General features: G+C 41.3%; 1 protein-coding gene across 1 annotated transcript; it reads left to right on the forward strand.

The window, feature by feature from the left end:
- The first annotated feature begins 10,583 nt into the window (after positions 1-10,583).
- LOC123770549 (putative nuclease HARBI1) lies at positions 10,584-13,638 on the forward strand. The gene is made up of 2 exons (XM_045762559.2): positions 10,584-12,181; positions 12,743-13,638. The coding sequence occupies exons 1-2, from the start codon at positions 11,518-11,520 to the stop codon at positions 13,105-13,107; spliced, it is 1,029 nt and encodes a 342-aa protein (XP_045618515.1). The 5' UTR covers positions 10,584-11,517; the 3' UTR covers positions 13,108-13,638.
- Positions 13,639-20,929: the final 7,291 nt, after the last annotated feature.

Here is a 20,929-nt window from a genome sequence, read left to right on the forward strand (position 1 = left end):
ACAGGTACATTACAGCTTTACTTTACAAGTATAGATGATTTTAAGTAGAATAATTACAGTAAAAATTAGAAAAAAATGTTTACAGGTACATTGCAAGAAATTTTGACACAAACGGGCTGATGGCAACACCCACGAGGGGGTCGCGTGAATGTGTCCACCTGGAGGGCAGAATGGCCTTGGGCTTTGAGGATATCCTTTATATCCTCGTGGCAGTCTTTTAGGTCCCCTAACACCAGTTACAACATGGTACGGGAGGAGAACAGTGCCAACACTGGCATTTAACCGAGCGTTTTTGGAGACCCGAACAGGGGTCTCCCCAATGCAGGACAATGCGGCTAACTGGGTAGCTGCATCCTGAGGAGCAGCGACAACACGTGTACCAAGACGGGTGGGGTTAAAAATTAACAGAGGCATCTACCGTATCAACAAAGTGTTTATGGAGGGAGAAATCATCAGGTGTAGAATCCAGATGGTTGAGATCAAAGATTTTAGCCACGTAGCAGGGCCAAACAAGGTGTGGTATGCATTAGTATAAGAAGGAATCGTGCGAGTGCGGCTGTGGCGGGGACGGCGTTGAGAACCCCCAGAAAAGGATTAAAAGGCACAGTAGTCACAATGAGAGACGGAGCTGTGCCAGGGAACAAGGTGGTCACCACAGGGGGCTTGGGGCTCGACCCTACCACAGAAAAGGGAGGGGAGTAGTCTGGTCTGGGTCCAATGTAGTGGGGGCTACAGAGCCCGGTCTTCCATCACAGTCCAAATCAGGGGCCTGGTCGCCCACCCCATGTGCCTGGGTAAGAGAGGTCGTTTCGGTTACCATGCAGCAGTCGTCATAAAAGTCTGGGGCCTGGAACCAAGGGATACCACTTACCAGGGCAGCCATGGAGGCCAAGCGCATGCCAGTGCAGGAAGGGGGTGCATCGTCCCCAGTGGTGGTGCTCCTTTTTAACAGGAGAGTTCTACTGCTTCGTCCATTCTCCCACACTGGTGCAAAGACCTCATTCTCCCTTTCATCCCAGCCTGCACATCCAGCCATCCACTTAGGGTAGTCCCTCGCAGGCGACCCCTCCAGCGGGCGGTCCAATGACTCACAAGGACACTCCATAGTACTCCTCTGCACGTACAACTCCCTGAGAGGAGGAGAGGGGGCAAAGGCAAGCCTCATTGGTCCCAGGAAGGTATATGTGAGCCCCTCACAATGACAAGACGACACCACGGAGGGGACAGGGGGGGGGGCGGAGTATTGTCTGAAGGCAGAGTTTGTTATTGTTCTGATAGCCGATTTTTGCTGGGTGATGATGGACTTGAGGTAGTTTGCAGTGGTTGAAGATAGGAATTGATTAGCGCATAGTATATAGTGAGAGGAGAGCAGCGTTAGGTACATAATATCTGATTTTAGAAAGTATGCCGACCATTTTAGAGACTTTCTAAGTTGTGTGTTGTATGCGGGTGCTGAAGTTGAGTCTCTTGTCTAAGTATAGGCCAAGACACTTTCCATCATTTTTATTGCTGATGGTGACATTGTCTATCTGAAGCTGAATTGCATTTGCTTCCAAATAAGATGTAGTAGGTCTTTTCTATATTTAATGCGAGTTTGTTGGTTGACATCCATAAGTGTACTTCTTTTAAATCATTATTTAAATCATCATTTTTGTAAATTATTATAATAGCCACCCCTATTGTAAATTAAATTATTATAAATTATTTGTTTGTAAATTCCCCGAAACGCTATGAGTACTAGTGACTTTAGGTATTGTATGTTGTTACGGCCCTACTGGGACGCAACCGGGTTCTTTTCTGATGGTATTAGTTTTTGGGTATCCGGTCCCAAGTTAGTAGAAGCTTTCAAAGGGGTGAGCTTCGTAATGCAAGTAAAATCAACGAGGGAAGGTACATTAAACACACAAGTATACCAATTTCTATATATATTCCTTTCCCACCAACATATATAAATAAAAAGTCACACACGGGAATTATTACTACACAATATATACAGCTTCGTCTCCCTCTGAAGACGCTGAACACTTGGCGACGCTCACTCTGGGTAGTGGAGACAAAGCCTAGATACTGGCGTTATTCCTGATATACTAAAAACAGCAGAGATAGCACCACTTCATAAAGGAGGAAATAAGGCAGAGGCAAAAAATTACAGACCGATAGCGCTAACATCGCACATCATAAAAAATTTTGAGAGAGTGCTAAGAAGTAAAATCACAAAATACATGGAATCACAGCATCTCCATATCCCCGGACAACATGGTTTCAGAACAGGGCGCTCTTGCCTGTCGCAGTTGCTGGACCACTATGATATGGCATTAGATGCTATGGAAGACAAACATAACGCGGATGTAATTTACACAGATTTCGCAAAAGCTTTTGATAAATGTGACCATGGTGTTATTGCACATAAAATGCGTTCAAAAGGAATTACCGGAAAAATAGGCAGATGGATCTACAATTTCCTGACCAACAGAACCCAATGTGTAATAGTCAACAAAATAAAATCCAGCCCATCAACCGTGAAGAGCTCAGTCCCCCAGGGTACTGTGCTTGCTCCAGTACTTTTTCTCATCTTCATTTCGGACATAGACAAGAACACAACCTATAGCACTGTATCATCCTTTGCAGATGACACTAGGATCTTCATGAGAGTAGGCAACATAGAGGACACGGCGAACCTCCAGTCAGATGTAGATCAGGTCTTTCTATGGGCTACAGAAAATAATATGGTGTTTAACGAAGATAAGTTCCAGCTCATGCGCTATGGAAAAAATGAAAATATAAAAACGGAAACCACGTACAAAACTCAGGCAAATCATAACATAGAACGAAAAGGCAATGTAAAGGATCTGGGTGCACTCATGTCGGAAGACCTTACCTTTAAAGAACACAATAAAGTAGCCGTCACAACTGCAAGAAAAATGACAAGTTAGATAACAAGAACTTTTCACACTAGAGATGCTGTACCGATGATGATACTTTTCAAAACGCTTGTGCTCTCTAGAGTGGAGTACTGCTGCACAATGACAGCACTTTTCAAAGCTGGAGAAATTACTGACCTGGAGAGCGTGCAGAGATCCTTTACTGCTAGAATCCACTCAGTAAAACATCTAAACTATTGGGACCGACTAAAGAGCCTAAACCTGTAATCCCTTGAGTGCAGGCGGGAGAGGTACATAATAATTTACACGTGGAAAATATTAGAGGGGCTGGTCCCAAACCTGCACACAGAAATAACATCACATGAGACCAGAAGACATGGCAGGATGTGCAGAATACCCCCGTTAAAAAACAGAGGTGCAACTGGTTCTCTGAGAGAGAACTATCAACATCAGAGGTCCGAGACTGTTCAACACGCTTCCACTACACATAAGGGGCATAACTGGCCGACCCCTCACAGTGTTAAAGAGAGAACTGGATAAGCACCTCCAAAGGATACCTGATCAACCAGGCTGTGACTCGTACGTCAGGCTGCGAGCAGCCGCGTCCAACAGCCTGGTTGATCAGTCCGGCAACCAGGAGGCCTGGTCGACGACCGGGCCGCGGGGACGCTAAGTCCCGGAAGCACCTCAAGGTAACCTCAATGTAAGCCTTTCCCGATTTCCTCTTCCGTGGCCCAGAACACACGATGAATCCACCCTGGCCACAGACCAGCCAAATCACAATCTCACTGGGTGCCTCGTCGTGATGGCCTACAACCACAGTCCAGCCTGTAGCTGGCAGGTACCAATCAGCTTCGCTGTCAGGCCACTCCACGACTAATACTAGGGTTGCGAGCCCTAGGCAGGAGCCTAGGGCTCCTGCCCTAAGGCAGGAGCTAATACTAAGTGTAATGTAATAAAATACTAAGATTACATTACACTTAGTATTAGCTCCTGCCCTAGGGCAGGAGCCCTAGGCTCCTGCCTAGGGCTCGCAACCCTAGTATTAGTCGTGGAGTGGCCTGACAGCGAAGCTGATTGGTACCTGCCAGCTACAGGCTGGACTGTGGTTGTAGGCCATCACGACGAGGCACCCAGTGAGATTGTGATTTGGCTGGTCTGTGGCCAGGGTGGATTCATCGTGTGTTCTGGGCCACGGAAGAGGAAATCGAGAAAGGCTTACCTTGAGGTTACCTTGAGGTGCTTCCGGGGCTTAGCGTCCCCGCGGCCCGGTCGTCGACCAGGCCTCCTGGTTGCCGGACTGATCAACCAGGCTGTTGGACGCGGCTGCTCGCAGCCTGACGTACGAGTCACAGCCTGGTTGATCAGGTATCCTTTGGAGGTGCTTATCCAGTTCTCTCTTTAACACTGTGAGGGGTCAGCCAGTTATGCCCCTTATGTGCAGTGGAAGCGTGTTGAACAGTCTCGGACCTCTAATGTTGATAGAGTTCTCTCTCAGAGTACCAGTTGCACCTCTGTTTTTTAACGGGGGTATTCTGCACATCCTGCCATGTCTTCTGGTCTCATGTGATGTTATTTCTGTGTGCAGGTTTGGGACCAGCCCCTCTAATATTTTCCACGTGTAAATTATTATGTACCTCTCCCGCCTGCACTCAAGGGATTACAGGTTTAGGCTCTTTAGTCGGTCCCAATAGTTTAGATGTTTTACTGAGTGGATTCTAGCAGTAAAGGATCTCTGCACGCTCTCCAGGTCAGTAATTTCTCCAGCTTTGAAAAGTGCTGTCATTGTGCAGTAGTACTCCACTCTAGAGAGCACAAGCGTTTTGAAAAGTATCATCATCGGTACAGTATCTCTAGTGTGAAAAGTTCTTGTTATCCAACTTGTCATTTTTCTTGCAGTTGTGACGGCTACTTTATTGTGTTCTTTAAAGGTAAGGTCTTCCGACATGAGTGCACCCAGATCCTTTACATTGCCTTTTCGTTCTATGTTATGATTTGCCTGAGTTTTGTACGTGGTTTCCGTTTTTATATTTTCATTTTTTCCATAGCGCATGAGCTGGAACTTATCTTCGTTAAACACCATATTATTTTCTGTAGCCCATAGAAAGACCTGATCTACATCTGACTGGAGGTTCGCCGTGTCCTCTATGTTGCCTACTCTCATGAAGATCCTAGTGTCATCTGCAAAGGATGATACAGTGCTATAGGTTGTGTTCTTGTCTATGTCCGAAATGAAGATGAGAAAAAGTACTGGAGCAAGCACAGTACCCTGGGGGACTGAGCTCTTCACGGTTGATGGGCTGGATTTTATTTTGTTGACTATTACACATTGGGTTCTGTTGGTCAGGAAATTGTAGATCCATCTGCCTATTTTTCCGGTAATTCCTTTTGAACGCATTTTATGTGCAATAACACCATGGTCACATTTATCAAAAGCTTTTGCGAAATCTGTGTAAATTACATCCGCGTTATGTTTGTCTTCCATAGCATCTAATGCCATATCATAGTGGTCCAGCAACTGCGACAGGCAAGAGCGCCCTGTTCTGAAACCATGTTGTCCGGGGATATGGAGATGCTGTGATTCCATGTATTTTGTGATTTTACTTCTTAGCACTCTCTCAAAAAATTTTATGATGTGCGATGTTAGCGCTATCGGTCTGTAATTTTTTGCCTCTGCCTTATTTCCTCCTTTATGAAGTGGTGCTATCTCTGCTGTTTTTAGTATATCAGGAATAACGCCAGTATCTAGGCTTTGTCTCCACTACCCAGAGTGAGCGTCGCCAAGTGTTCAGCGTCTTCAGAGGGAGACGAAGCTGTATATATTGTGTAGTAATAATTCCCGTGTGTGACTTTTTATTTATATATGGTGGTGGGAAAGGAATATATATAGAAATTGGTATACTTGTGTGTTTAATGTACCTTCCCTCGTTGATTTTACTTGCATTACGAAGCTCACCCCCTTGAAAGCTTCTACTAACTTGGGACCTGATACCCAAAAACTAATACCATCAGAAAAGAACCCGGTTGCGTCCCAGTAGGGCCGTAACAACATACAATACCTAAAGTCACTAGTACTCATAGCGTTTCGGGGAATTTACAAACAAATAATTTATAATAATTTAATTTACAATAGGGGTGGCTATTATAATAATTTACAAAAATAATGATTTAAATAATGATTTAAAAGAAGTACACTTATGGATGTCAACCAACAAACTCGCATTAAATATAGAAAAGACCTACTACATCTTATTTGGAAGCAAATGCAATTCAGCTTCAGATAGACAATGTCACCATCAGCAATAAAAATGATGGAAAGTGCCTTGGCCTATACTTAGACAAGAGACTCAACTTCAGCACCCGCATACAACACACAACTTAGAAAGTCTCTAAAATGGTCGGCATACTTTCTAAAATCAGATATTATGTACCTAACGCTGCTCTCCTCTCACTATACTATGCGCTAATCAATTCCTATCTTCAACCACTGCAAACTACCTCAAGTCCATCATCACCCAGCAAAAATCGGCTATCAGAACAATAACAAACTCTGCCTTCAGACAATACTCGGGCCCCCCCCCTGTCCCCTCCGTGGTGTCGTCTTGTCATTGTGAGGGGCTCACATATACCTTCCTGGGACCAATGAGGCTTGCCTTTGCCCCCTCTCCTCCTCTCTGGGAGTTGTACGTGCAGAGGAGCACCATGGAGTGTCCTTGTGAGTCATTGGACCGCCCGCTGGAGGGGTCGCCTGCGAGGGACTACCCTAAGTGGATGGCTGGATGTGCAGGCTGGGATGAAAGGGAGAATGAGGTCTTTGCACCAGTGTGGGAGAATGGACGAAGCAGTAGAACTCTCCTGTTAAAAAGGAGCACCACCACTGGGGACGATGCACCCCCTTCCTGCACTGGCATGCGCTTGGCCTCCATGGCTGCCCTGGTAAGTGGTATCCCTTGGTTCCAGGCCCCAGACTTTTATGACGACTGCTGCATGGTAACCGAAACGACCTCTCTTACCCAGGCTCATGTGGTGGGCGACCAGGCCCCTGATTTGGACTGTGATGGAAGACCGGGCTCTGTAGCCCCCACTACATTGGACCCAGACCAGACTACTCCCCTCCCTTTTAATAATAATAATAATAATAATTTTTATTTAGGCAAAGGTACATACATGAAGAGATTTTACAAAGTTTGTTGGCTTTATAGATAGGAGCTAGTACATACAATGCCTAAAGCCACTATTACGCAAAGCGTTTCGGGTTTTGTGTGGTAGGGTCGAGCCCCAAGCCCCCTGTGGTGACCACCTTGTCCCCTGGCACAGCTCCGTCTCTCATTGTGACTACTGTGCCTTTTAATCCTTTTCTGGGGGTTCTCAACGCCGTCCCCGCCACAGCCGCACTCGCACGATTCCTTCTTATACTAATGCATACCACACCTTGTTTGGCCCTGCTACGTGGCTAAAATCTTTGATCTCAACCATCTGGATTCTACACCTGATGATTTCTCCCTCCATAAACACTTTGTTGATACGGTAGATGCCTCTGTTAATTTTTAACCCCACCCGTCTTGGTACACGTGTTGTCGCTGCTCCTCAGGATGCAGCTACCCAGTTAGCCGCATTGTCCTGCATTGGGGAGACCCCTGTTCGGGTCTCCAAAAACGCTTGGTTAAATGCCAGTGTTGGCACTGTTCTCCTCCCGTACCATGTTGTAACTGGTGTTAGGGGACCTAAAAGACTGCCACGAGGATATAAAGGATATCCTCAAAGCCCAAGGCCATTCTGCCCTCCAGGTGGACACATTCACGCGACCCCCTCGTGGGTGTTGCCATCAGCCCGTTTGTGTCAAAATTTCTTGCAATGTACCTGTAAACATTTTTTTCTAATTTTTACTGTAATTATTCTACTTAAAATCATCTATACTTGTAAAGTAAAGCTGTAATGTACCTGTATTTTTTTTTGTCAATTTTCCTGTTAATTATATAAAAATTCTCTGTTAATTTAAGGACTTGCCCGAAACGCTATGCGTGCTAGTGGCTTTACAAGAATGTAATTGCAACTTAAACTCCATGTCCTCTGTTAACCCCCAATGTACCTTCTTGTATATATATAAAAAATAAATAAAGTTGTGAAAATCACCTTCGATAGTAGGACCCTTCCTCCCTCTATAATTCTTGCTGGTGCCAGATGCTCCGTTCAGGAGTACATTCCCTCTCCTAGACTTTGCAATACTGTAAGTGTTGGAAGTTTGGGCATGGAGCCCTCAAATGCACAAGTACTGTGATCCTATGCCCCATGTGTGGGGGATGAAGATCACTCTAAGACAGAGTGCTCTTCTCACCAGGCTCGCTGCCTCAATTGCGATGAGGCCGACCCTACCTTTTCCTTCATTCGCCATTTCTAAGTCAGATGACGGTGTAAGGCTATCCTTAGAGAGTGTTATCTGGTTGTGGGAGTGTTGTTTTGTTCCTAGGATATTAGAGATGGTATTCCATGTGCTTTTCATATTGCCTTTCGCTTCTTTGAATCTAGTCTCATAATATGAAAGTTTGGTTTTTCTTATGATAAGCACTGATGAGTACCTTTTAACTACTTCCTTTGTAACTAGGCCAATCCTAAATTTCTTTTCATATTCATGTTTTTTGTTGATTTGATTATGCCAGTTGTGAGCCACGGATTGTTTTTCCTTTTGTCAGTTACTTGTTTGGTAAGGAGGGGACAGTGAGTGTTTTTAGAAGCTTAGAGTTTTGGAGAGAAAGAGGTTAGTTAATGAGTTTATATCCTGTGTATTATTGAATTCACATTCCCAGTTAATATTGTGAAGTGCATTAGAGAGACTGCCTAAAGCTGATTCACTGTGTAGCCTGAATGAGAGTTTCTTGCTTTCTGGAAGGATTGTATCCATGTTTGCTATGAGGAAGGTAGGATAGTGGTCAGTTGTTCTATCATAGATTACCCCAGATGTAAGGGGAGCTGTTATATTAGTCCATAAGTGATTCAAGGTAGTGGCAGATGTTTGAGTGACTCGGGTGGGCTTGGTGATTGTGGGGATTAGCATACAGGAGTGCATGCTGTTACGGAAATAGTCAACTTGAGGGTTATTTTGAAGACCCAGGCCAATATTCAAATCACCTCCTAGAATGATGTGATTTTTGTTGATTGTTATTTATGATAAGATTCCTTACGTTGTCTGAGAATGAAGCTATGTTGGTATTAGGAAATCTATAGATGGCACCGATAGTCAGGGAGGATTTAAGGGATTTACTGGAGAACTTGGCAAAGGTATATTCACAATAGTCGTCTCTATCACTAATAACACTATTGCAGATGAAGGTATCTTTGTAATATATTGCTGTGCCACCTTTTTTATTAGGCCTGCAGTTATGAATGGCTTTATAACCAGCTAAGTTGTAGAGTTGGGTATAGTCTTTACTTAGCCAAGTTTCTGTTAAAATGATGAATGATAATTTAGTACCTAGTGCTGTGAGTAGTGCATTTATATCATCAAAATGTTTACCAAGTGACCTAACATTTTGGTTGTAAACTGATAAGCAGGTGCTATTTAGGAGTTTGTTTTTTGCAAGATTTGCTGTGTAATACCTGCAATAATGATGATCAATGTGTTGATTTGTGTGGATATGAGACAGAAGATTTCGATCAGGATCAATATCAGTAAGCATATAGATGCAATTATGTCACGATACAATAAGATAAGCAATTACAGGAACAAGTTAAATACTAAATCTGCTGTAAATAGAAAATAATTGTAGCAAAACACAACAATAAATGTAAGTACACAAAAAATCGAAACAATTTGAAGTAAAGACCACCGCAGATAGCCAGGAAGGATACAGAAGTTAGGTTAAGAGACAGAAGAAAAAATCAGTAGACTGACAAAAATAATATATAGAGAAAATAATGAGACAAATAATAATCGTAAAGTAAAAATAATCTTAAAAATAAATTATTTAATATAGCTTAGTTGTGAACCTATAATTAGTATGAACTTAAGAAAACAAAATGGGCTCAATAATTAATTACAATAAATGATGTATAGATCAAATTACAATTAAATATAAAAATTATAATATTTATGAGCAAGATTTTACTAAGACACTGAGGTAGATGCTTACATAAATACTAAGTCTGCTATAATTAGAGAATTATTATAGTAAAACAACAATAAATGCAAGTATACAAAAAAATGGAACAATTAGAAGTAGAATAAAGGACACTAGATAGCCTTGAAGGATACACAAGTTTGGTGGAGAAAACAAAAAATCAGTAGAGACTGTCAAGACGAATATAAACAAAACAAAAATAGACAAATGATAATTGTAAAGTAAAATAATCTTAAAGATAATTAATTTTATTTATCTTAGTTTTTAACCTATAATTAGTATGAACTTAGTTAAGAAAACAAAATGAGATCAATAATTAATTTCAATAAATGACATAAATCAGTACATTTAAATTTAAAATTAAAAAGAATAGGATAAAATTAGGTTTAAGAGTAAAATTTTACAATGATACTGAGGTAGATGGTTGCATAAGTGCATGGAGACTTGATTGATTCCTTAGGAACTTATAAGTATGAGAGAATATTAGGTAAATGGTAAGGCAGAGACAACACCTTGGACAAGGTTAGATTAAGTTAGGTTAGGCTTAGGCACTGAAAGAGTTATTTTCAGTATTGGCATTGGTCGGGTTCAGGGGCCGGATTCAGGAAGGTACTTACGAAGGTTTTTCCTCTTAGCTAAGAGCGTTTTCCGTCTTAACGCCTTCGTGGCGGCTACGTCCGTATTCAATTAACTACCCTAAGTGGAAAAATCTTCGTAAGTTCATTTCGGGATTTAAGTGTGGTTTCGACCACTCGTAGCTTTACGTAAACTGGATATAAGTCATTTTTTCTCTACTACATAACACTGGGATCGATTTATGATATTGGAACATGACCAAAATATTATAGCTGGTGAATCTAGTGAAGAGTAGTCCTTCGTGTTAGTTATATATGCATTCTCTGCTTGAAACTTGAAGTAAATATGTGTTTGATGATAGTAGAATTAGTTTTATAATAGCAAGATATTATACCAGTAGTTATTAAGTAAATAAACACTGGTGAACATGAAAAATGAGAGAAGGTGATGAGACCTGCCTGATGTGATCATTTACTATCACCAAATGCCCCTGTTCACCTAGTAATCAGTAAGGGTGTACCTTAGCTATACATATACAGTTTTAATTTATTTTGTTTGGTTTTATTTTGAAATTAAATGTGGGTGAGACATAAAAGAAAAACATCCTGAACAAATGATGTTAGGTTAGGGTAAAAACTACAAAAACTTTGGTCATTGAATACTTAGGCCTCTAATTATGGCCTGTTAAAAAAAAAAGAGAGGGATGGGGACTGAATAGGGACAAGGGGCTGATGGAAGAAAGGTGGCAGGATAAATAGACAATCATGGGCACCACACTGTACACCCCCAAATATGTATGTACAGTATGTGTGTGTATATATATATATTTCATCTTACAGGCTGTATTACAATATGCTTTATTTTTCCTAGGTACCCAATACTGTATAGTGTTCCGGGACACGCATCCAAAAAAATACCAATTTTAACAGTTAAAAACATTTTAAATGTTATTGCTTATTGCTTTATGTAATGAGCTAGCTTTAAGGAGAGAAAGAGTCTTTAAAGATCGTCTAAATCCATTAGATGTAAGTGATAAAAAATTGTTAAGGTACTATCGTTTTCCACGTCATATGATCTTAAGACTTTGTGAAGACCTTAAAGATGATATTGAAAGAATAACTAGAAGAGGTCAAGCCATTCCTGCCCATACATCATTGTTAGTAGCTCTGAGATTTTATGCAAGTGGAAGTTTCCAAAGTGTTATTGGAGATTCAACTGGTCTCAGTCAATCGAGTGTATCAAGAATAATAACTGGAGTGACGGAAGCTCTCTACAGAAAAGGACTAGCAGAAATAAAAATGCCAACAGAGATGAATGAAATTATACAAACTAAGTTAAAATTTAATAATATCAGTAGGTTTCCCAATGTAATTGGAGCAATCGATTGTACCCATGTCCCCATTAAAGCTCCAAAAGTTGAAGAAAACATATATGTAAATAGAAAACAATATCATTCTTTGAACATTCAAGTTGTGTCAAATCCTGATAATGTAATCATGGATTTCTGTGCAAGATACCCTGGAAGCACTCATGATGCTTTCATATGGGCTAACAGCAGACTCCATGACAGATTTGAAGCAGGAGAATTTGGCATTTCCTATTTGCTAGGTAAGATATGCATTTTATATATATGACCTTCATTTATAGTACAGTAGGTTGCCTATTTGTTATTTATCGAGTCACAACAAATACACTGTACAGTCTATAAATAAAAGTTGTTTAATATTGAATGGTAACAGCTTATTGTATTATGAATAGTATAAAGAAATTTATTCATGTTGATTTTATATTAAAGAAATGAAAGTGTGTTTTAGCCCTGATATGGAGAATGAGAGTGAGAATTTTGAATGGAAATCAGCAGAAATGTGTTTAAACTGGTGTTTATATACATCATGTGTCATGGGTGTACCAGAGATTACAAGTGGATGATTAAGTTAAATATGGAAGGAAGTGGATTACATTTTGGTTGTTTTGACATGTCAGTTATATACCTCTGAACATTAAATGAGAATGATGTATGTAATGCAAGAGGTATTCATATGACAGAGGAAGGTAACCAACCACTTCAGATGCTAGAATCAAATAGTGTGTGAAAGACAGTGTGGGTTTAGGATTATTGAGTGATTTTTAAAGATGTATGCACATTTTATAAATTAAATATCTATGCAGGTGACAGTGGCTATCCCTTGCAACACAACTTACTTACACCCTTCACAAACCCTGAAAACCCTCCAGAAGAGCTGTATAACTGGAGCCATGCAAGAACAAGAGTGGTAATCGAGAAAACTTTTGGCGTGTTAAAATCTCGGTTTAGGTGTCTCCACAGGTCTGGTGGTAGTCTTCAATATGAACCAGATAAATGTGCAAAGATTTCAGTTGCATGTATGTTGTTGCACAATTATTGCATTGAGCAAAGAATACCTCTTGAAGACATCATTGATGATGACTTTATAATGAATGAAAATGTTGAAGGTGGAGCACATGAAAATGGGCACACACAAAGAAGGGAAGTAGTAAGGAATTTTTTCTCATAAATTTTTATTTCAAATCATACTTATATAACAAAGTAAAACATGTAATTGAAAACACTACATAATGGAACTTTTGTATAAAAATACAAGTACAGTAACTCAAGAATTTATCAATAACGGAAATCAAAAACATTTATAATTGGATTCATAGATTTATTTGTAAGTTATCCTATCAATTTTTACCTATTAAATTCAATAGCACATACTGTATATGTAAGTGAAACATAAATATACAAACAAACTGTTACAAACATGTACCTGCTGATTTGGAAATATTATTTATGCTGCTATACTTTATATGGAAAGTCAGATACCTGAGGAGAAATATATGCATCTGACAAAAGACCAAAAATTTGTGTGAAAAATATATCAATAAATATTTATTCATAGACACTAAGAAATGTGGTACATAATATGGCTGGGTAAATTTTTGGTTTGTAAAATAACAGTGTTTGTTAGCCAATGCTGTGTATACACAGCATTGGCCTTAAAATTGAATTATTTTAATTATAAAATAAAGTTGCTTTCAATACAGTACAGTGTTTAATATACCTTACATGTAAGGGAAAAATTTAATATAATTTTGTTTAAATGATATACACAAAACAATGATATAGGCCATCAATATGTTGCCCTTAGACCAATTTGAGGTGAAACATATATTAGGGATGTGATAAAATAATTATATCTTTGCCATTAATCTTTTTGCCAATAAAAATGTTTCTTATTCTGGTGTTTTTTCATATTGTCACTACTTTGAACTCTCAACAATTAAACCTAGCAATTGATAAACATTCTTTAATACAAAAAACATGTAAATATTTAGACCAAACATAAGTTGACTATATAAGGTAGATTGGTTATTAAATTACACTATATACTATGCAAGTCATAGCAAAATTAATGATATGAATAATTGTTACATTTTAATGTTTCAATATTGTTCTTATTTACAATTGTTATTACAAAATATTATAATTTCTTAAACTATTTTTAGAGATTATAATTAGAAAGATTTAAATAAATTTTATAGTGCCTGATTATTTTTCTTGACTGAAGATTTAAGATCCTGAAATTTCTTGCGAACATCGGCTTGTTGTCTTGAGCAGAGACCAACACCACTTACAGCAACAGCTACTTGGCTCCAGGCACAGTGTTTATCTTGGGTAGTGACTTGTCTTGATAGCTTCCCAAAAATTATGCGTTCTCTCTTCTTAACCTCATCAACGAGAACTGTCAGCTCCTCTTCACTGAAGTTTGCTTTCCTTTTTATCCCAGACATTTTCTTTGTCTTATTTATTTATGAATACTAAGAGGATGTAGTATGTTTGTTTTGGTTCTTGATAGTAGGTGTAGTTTGCGTGAAGTGTCTATTCTCTCGATGACTGCACGAGTACAAATGTTGGGAGACGCGTTAATGTTGAGAATGACTAGGTTTCAAAAGTGTTTGATGTCTTGTACTGTAGATAAAGTGAATAAACAGAGGCGTGTTAGAGGGAGACGCCGCACTGTAGGACGGGGTGGTTTTGTGCTGGCGTCAGCTAATCCTTGGTGCTGCGGCCAGACACTTGTCTTCTGTGTTTGCCTGTTGGTTGCGCCAACTATGAATGTGGCAATGTGGCACAGGTCAAATGTGGCCACTTTGTTGGTCACTGGAGATATTTAGCCAGTGCTTTGATTATTGGATAATTTTCATGTAACGAGATGTCACCTAGTAATATACACGATGGTAAAGGTTATTTTAAGTGCGCTATTTTTTTGTTTTATTTACTCTGGCACTACAATGTCGAAACCAGTGAAGGAGATAGTGTTTGATTGTTTCAGGCACATGACTGGATGCACAGATCATTTCTTCTTCTTGATAGTAGGTAGAGTTTGCAACAGATGATTTTTCTGACAACAATACCACGAGGAACCACAATGTTTACATAACACAGCTGATATTGCATTAGCGTGATTGGTCAGGTTAGAAATGTAACAGTCACTCTGATTGGACAAACGAAACACAGTAGTGACCTCTGTCGGCACGTAAGTGAACAAGACCCAAAACCTAAATATCTTCTGTTACAACTGATATGAGTGGGGCTTCTATGGGGTTCTGGTAATATTAAGGGTAAAGGTAGTTAGAAGACAAGAGTATCAAATATGGGAGAGCTAAAAGGCCCGGCCCCCAAAATAAACTATCCACAGTAGTAATAACTTGCTACAAGACCATAAATGTTAGTCTAAGGGTTGATCACTGCGCTCCCACCTTGGAAGAAGAGATACTCTGTAATTCATGTACTTATTTATTAACCCCTTAACAACCCCCCATACACTCACACCAATAACAATAATAATAATAACTTTACCACACTATCTTACGTTAAAAGCCTTGGTCCACATAGGCAGGATACAAGGTTTACACTAATAACAAGCTAGGGTAAAGTACTACTGGATAAGCACTGAAGCTGGATGCAGCTTAGGGTAGTGAAACCACGTGGGACCCTAATACAAAACACAACACTTAGGGGTACCCAAACACTGGCAAAATACTATCCCCAGGTCTCACCAATCGTTACTACCAGAGTAGGCACACTCACTAATGCCCTGTACTTAGCTTAAGGATACAGGAACTTCAGGTAAGGGAAATAAGTAAGAGGAGAAGGAAGGAGAGTAGGGGAGCAGCCACAGAGTAGGTCTTATCCACACACACCAGCCAGAGAGAAGAGCGAGCTAGCCACCAGCTGCCTCCCTCATCTCTTGGTGCCGGGAGGAGCCTAATTGATCGTGCAGCTAAGCACATTAAAGATCTTCCCCTATGCAACGTATTGTTACTTTATGAATGATTAGAAAGTATTAGTAAGCAAAGTTGGTGCCTATGTTATTATTTAATAATCAACCCCCAGCTCAGTCTTTAAATGCTCTTTGAGAAACAATAATAGTCTTACGTCTGGCAGGGAAGATACAAACAATTGACATTCTAGATGTCCAACTGTACTACCAGAAAGTTTAATAGCTCAATTTTGACCTCTGGTTTCCACTGGAGAACCCAGGGTCGTAACACTCCTCCCCCCTTCAGAGAAAAAAAATGTGAATACTAGAATAGTAGTCATATTTTTTTGTAAGAGTATACAGAGAACAAAAAGAAAAACATATAACAAAAACAAAAAATCAATCAAAAGCAATTTCTCTGCAAAAAAAAAAAAATACAAAGGAGTTCTCTGAAAGAAAAAAAAAAAAAAAAAAAAAAACATACACAAAAAAAATAAAAGAACAGGGAAGTAAATAAATTGGACACGGAATATTTAATGTCACAGGAGAACCTAAAAAAAATTAACTAAAGCATGACGGTTGGTAAATGGCTTTCTGTGGCTCAGATGAATGTTATTCAGGCAACCGGGACAGAGCGTCGGCTATTACGTTGAGTCTGCCCGGTAGGTGGGTAATGGAAAGATTGAAGTCCTGTAGGTACAACGCCCACCTGAGGATGCGTTTATTCTTACCCTTCATCTGAGTCAGGAAAACTAGTGGGTTATGGTCCGTGTACACTTCCACTATATTACCTGTGCGGTAAACTTCGAACTTTTTACATGTTAACACTAGCGCCAACGCCTCTTTTTCTACCACTGAATAATTGCGTTGCCCCTTGTCGAATTTCACAGAGTAATAATATACTGGGTGTTCCACCTGATCATCCCCAGTTTGCAACAACACTGCACCAGCACCCGAGTCAGACGCGTCAACATGAATTTTAAACGGTCGGTCGAACCTTGGACAAGCAAGCACTGGGGCGGAAGCTAAGATCAATTTCAAATTTTTAAATGCCTCTGCACAGTCTGATGACCACTTAAATTTAACGGCTTTCCGCAACAAGTCTGTGAGAGGAGTGGCAACACTGGAAAAGTTCTGACAAAAACGTCGATAGTACGCACACATACCGATAAATCTTTGAACGTCCTTTTTAGACTTTAGTACTGGATACTCCAGAATGGCATTGATTTTATCTTGCCGAGGTAACACTTTTCCTTGGCCCACTTCATAACCGAGGTACGTCACTGTGCCTTGGCCAAAATGACACTTTTTAGCATTTAAGGCAAGATTTGCCCTTTTCAAGATGGCAAACAACTGGCGTAACCTAGCTATGTGGTCAGCCCAATTACTGTCAAACAGCACGATATCATCTAAATACGCCCGACAATTTGGCACCTTAGCGAGTAGAGAGTTCATGAGTCTCTGGAACGTGGCAGGGGCATTACGCAAGCCGAACGGTAACACTTGATACTCAAAAACACCTCGGGTGTCACGAACGCGGTGAGCTGTTTAGCACGTTCAGTGAGTGGGATTTGATAATACCCCTTCGAGAGGTCGAATTTTGAAACGTACTTGGCATTTCCCAACTCGTCGATGCAGTCCTCGAGGAGGGGCAGCGGATAGGCATCCACAATGGTCACTTTGTTGAGCTGCCGATAGTCGGTGCATAATCGCCAGGAGCCGTCTGGTTTGGGGACCAAAAGGCAGGGCGAGCACCAAGAGCCCTGGCTCGGCCGGATGAGGCCGTGCTGGAGCAAGAAGTCGACCTCCTTCCGTACGATGGCCTTCTTTTCTGGACTCATCCGATAGGGTTGAAGGCAAATGGGAGTGTAGTCCGTCAATTCGACATCATGGCAAATGGCATCAGTCTGGGTCGGGACATCCCCGAACAGACTGGAGAATTCAGCAACCAACGACTGCACCTCTTCACGTTGGGCCATCTGCAAATGGGACAGTTCCTCCACAGCATTCACAGAACTAGAATTATTGAAAATGAGATTAGTTGGGTCCCCAGAACAATCATCCCCTCTCTCACTGGAAATGGAAACATTGGTTAGTGCAATGGGCCTGGGGCCCTGGAACTTCTTCAGTCGATTTACATGTATGAGCATTACCTGGTTACGTTTGTCAGAGTGCCTCACTTTGTACGTGAGGTCCCCAGTCTTTTCTGTCACAATGTAGGGGCCTTCGTACTTGTGGGACATAGTGTTCCCTAGTCGAGGCTTTAATACCAGGACAGGGTCGCCAGGCTGAAATACCCGTAACTTAGATTTAGCATCGTTACGTTCTTTCATCTTTTCTTGGGCCTTGCCAAGATACTTCAATGCAGCCGCCTTGCAGTCCTTGAGTCTCTGGTGGTGTTGCGCAAAGAAAGCCGAACCTTCGGTTAACGTTACATTCCCTAACAGATTCTCCTGTAACATTTGCAAGGGTCCACGAACTTTATGGCCAAAGACTAACTCAAAAGGAGAACAGCCCAGTGAACTTTGTAATCCCTCTCTAGCCGCAAACAAAACATACGGTAAATTCTCATCCCAGAAGGTGTGGGAACTCTCGCACGATGTCTTCAACATCTGCTTCAGAGTTAGATGGAAACGTTCAATTACCCCCTGACTCTGTGGATGGTATGGGCTGGAAACCTTATGAGTTATTCCATGTTCCTTACAAAATTGCTCGAAAACATCAGACTTAAAATTAGTACCATTGTCAGTTTGCACGACCCGAGGCAGTCCAAAAGTGGAAAAAAATTGCAACATACGAGCAACAACAGTTTTTGCTCGGATGTTCCTTACAGCAAAAGCCTCTGGGTAACGAGTAGTGATACACAACATCGTGATTAGGTAAATATTACCAGACTTAGTTCTAGGTAATGGTCCAACACAGTCCATTACCACATGAGAAAATGGTTCCTCTGGCACAACAATAGGCCTTAGAGGAGCTTTAGGTGGAGTCTGGTTTGGTTTCCCAACCAGTTGACAAACAACACACGCATTACAAAATTTTGCCACATCGCTTTTCAGCTTGGGCCAGAAAAAATACTTTAAAATTTTGTGATACGTAATATTAATACCTTGATGTCCCCCCATAGGATCATCATGAGCAGCTGCCAAAACTCTTTCTCTATAGCAGGTCGGCAACATAACCTGGTGGACTACCTCCCACTCATTTGACAAGGGAGCACTCTGTGGTCTCCATTTTCTCATCAAAATCCGATCATTGTAGTAGTACCCAGTTGCTGCATCTACAATTTCCTCCATAGAGACGGCTGTTTCATGACAATCTGCAAGAGTGGGGTCAGCTTTCTGTAACTCACTCAAGGAGGCATCTAGGCCTTGGTCAGATGCCATTGGCCGAGGCTCAACAGTGTTCTCCACCTCCCCACTACTCTCGGTAGATGGCGGTGGCAGGCTCTCCACAATGTCCTCGGCCACGTCATCGAGTCGGGCCATGAATGTGTCCGCGAGGTCCACTTGGCTTTCACCACTCGGAAAGCTCCTCATGACCTCGGGATTTACCACCTTGGCAAGCACAGGGCTGCCCTTACATTTAAGTCCCATAGACCTGGTCACCGTGCACGCAGGGTACACAACATTATCCTCTGCGGCGGGTGGATCCAGGCAAACCTTAGAGGTAGGCAACATAATAGGCAGTCTGGAGTCCCCTACCTTATCCCCTGCTAAATCATTACCAACTATTACATCAACATTAGGGAAAGGTAGGTATGGAGTGACTCCGACTGTACAAACACCCTTGTGGAAATCAGATTCCAGGGTAACCTTATGGAGGGGTACTGCCCGAGTATCACTAGTGACACCCTCGACCAGTACCACCTCTCCAGTGTCGAGAGTGTTGGCACCTTGCAACGCACTCTCTAAAATTAAAGTCTGGATGGCACCGGTGTCTCGGAAGATAACCACGTCCTTCCAGGAAGAACCCTCAGACAAAAGTAGTCTCCCTTTCGATAAGAATGGGGTAAGCAAGTCCAACCACTGTGGGTTGGAGGTCTTACTCCCTAACCCTTCTGAAAGCCTCAAGCCCTGTGTCACAACTAGAGCATTGGGTCTTTTTTCAGGGTGCAGTTGCCAACAACGGCTAATAGTGTGGTTTGGACGATTACAGTGACCACAAAAACGTCGGGGAGAAGAGACATTACTAACAGAATTACCCTTCGGTTCACCTTTAGGTGCCGTTGGGCTAGACACTTTAACAGGGTTAGTTATGTCTGAAACAGAAGGTGCATTAGGTAAAGGGTTAGGGTGAGCTGGTCTGGACTGGCTGTGGGTATAAGGTTTGCTACTCTGTGGGGTATAATTATTTTTATTGGGCCTTTTGCCCGCCAATTGGTAGTTTTCTGCCAACTTGGCCAAATCCCCTATTTTAGAATTTAACTCTATCCTTCCTTTAATGTATTGTGATACGTTCTCTGGCATAACATCTATAAAATGCTCCATTAAAATTAAGTTCCTGAGAGCCTCGTCTGTTTCGGCTTTCGCCGAGCGAATCCATCTATCAAATAATCGAATTTGATCATTCACAAATTCAGTGAGCGGTTGGTTGTGAGTAGGCCTAAGGTTACGATAAACTTGGCGGTGAGCTTCAGGAGTAATTTCATATGCCCGCAAAATACATTCCCTGACTTTATCATATTCGAAACACTCGTCGTCAGGCATGTTTATAAAAATATCTTGTGCTTTACCCCTAAGTCTTCCCTGTAGGATTTTCACCCACTCTTCTTTTGGCCAGTTCATGGACGTGGCCACTCTCTGAAAATGGTTGAAAAACCTTTCAGGGTCAGACTCGGAAAATTCAGGCAAATTATGCTTTTTCTCATAATGCCTGGGGTTTGAATCCCCGGCAGGTGGAGGTCCAGTGGCATTCGCTCTAATTCTAGCCTCCTCGGTTTTGAGTTTTTGCTCCTCTAATTTTATTTTTGCTAACTCTAAAGCTAATTCACTTTCCCTATGAGTTGCACTTTCTGCTTGGCTAGGCTGGCATAAAGGTGTATCACTTGCCAATAGTTGTTCATCAATAC

Source organism: Procambarus clarkii, chromosome 46 (genome assembly GCF_040958095.1).
Source record: "Procambarus clarkii isolate CNS0578487 chromosome 46, FALCON_Pclarkii_2.0, whole genome shotgun sequence".
NCBI lineage: Eukaryota > Metazoa > Arthropoda > Malacostraca > Decapoda > Cambaridae > Procambarus > Procambarus clarkii.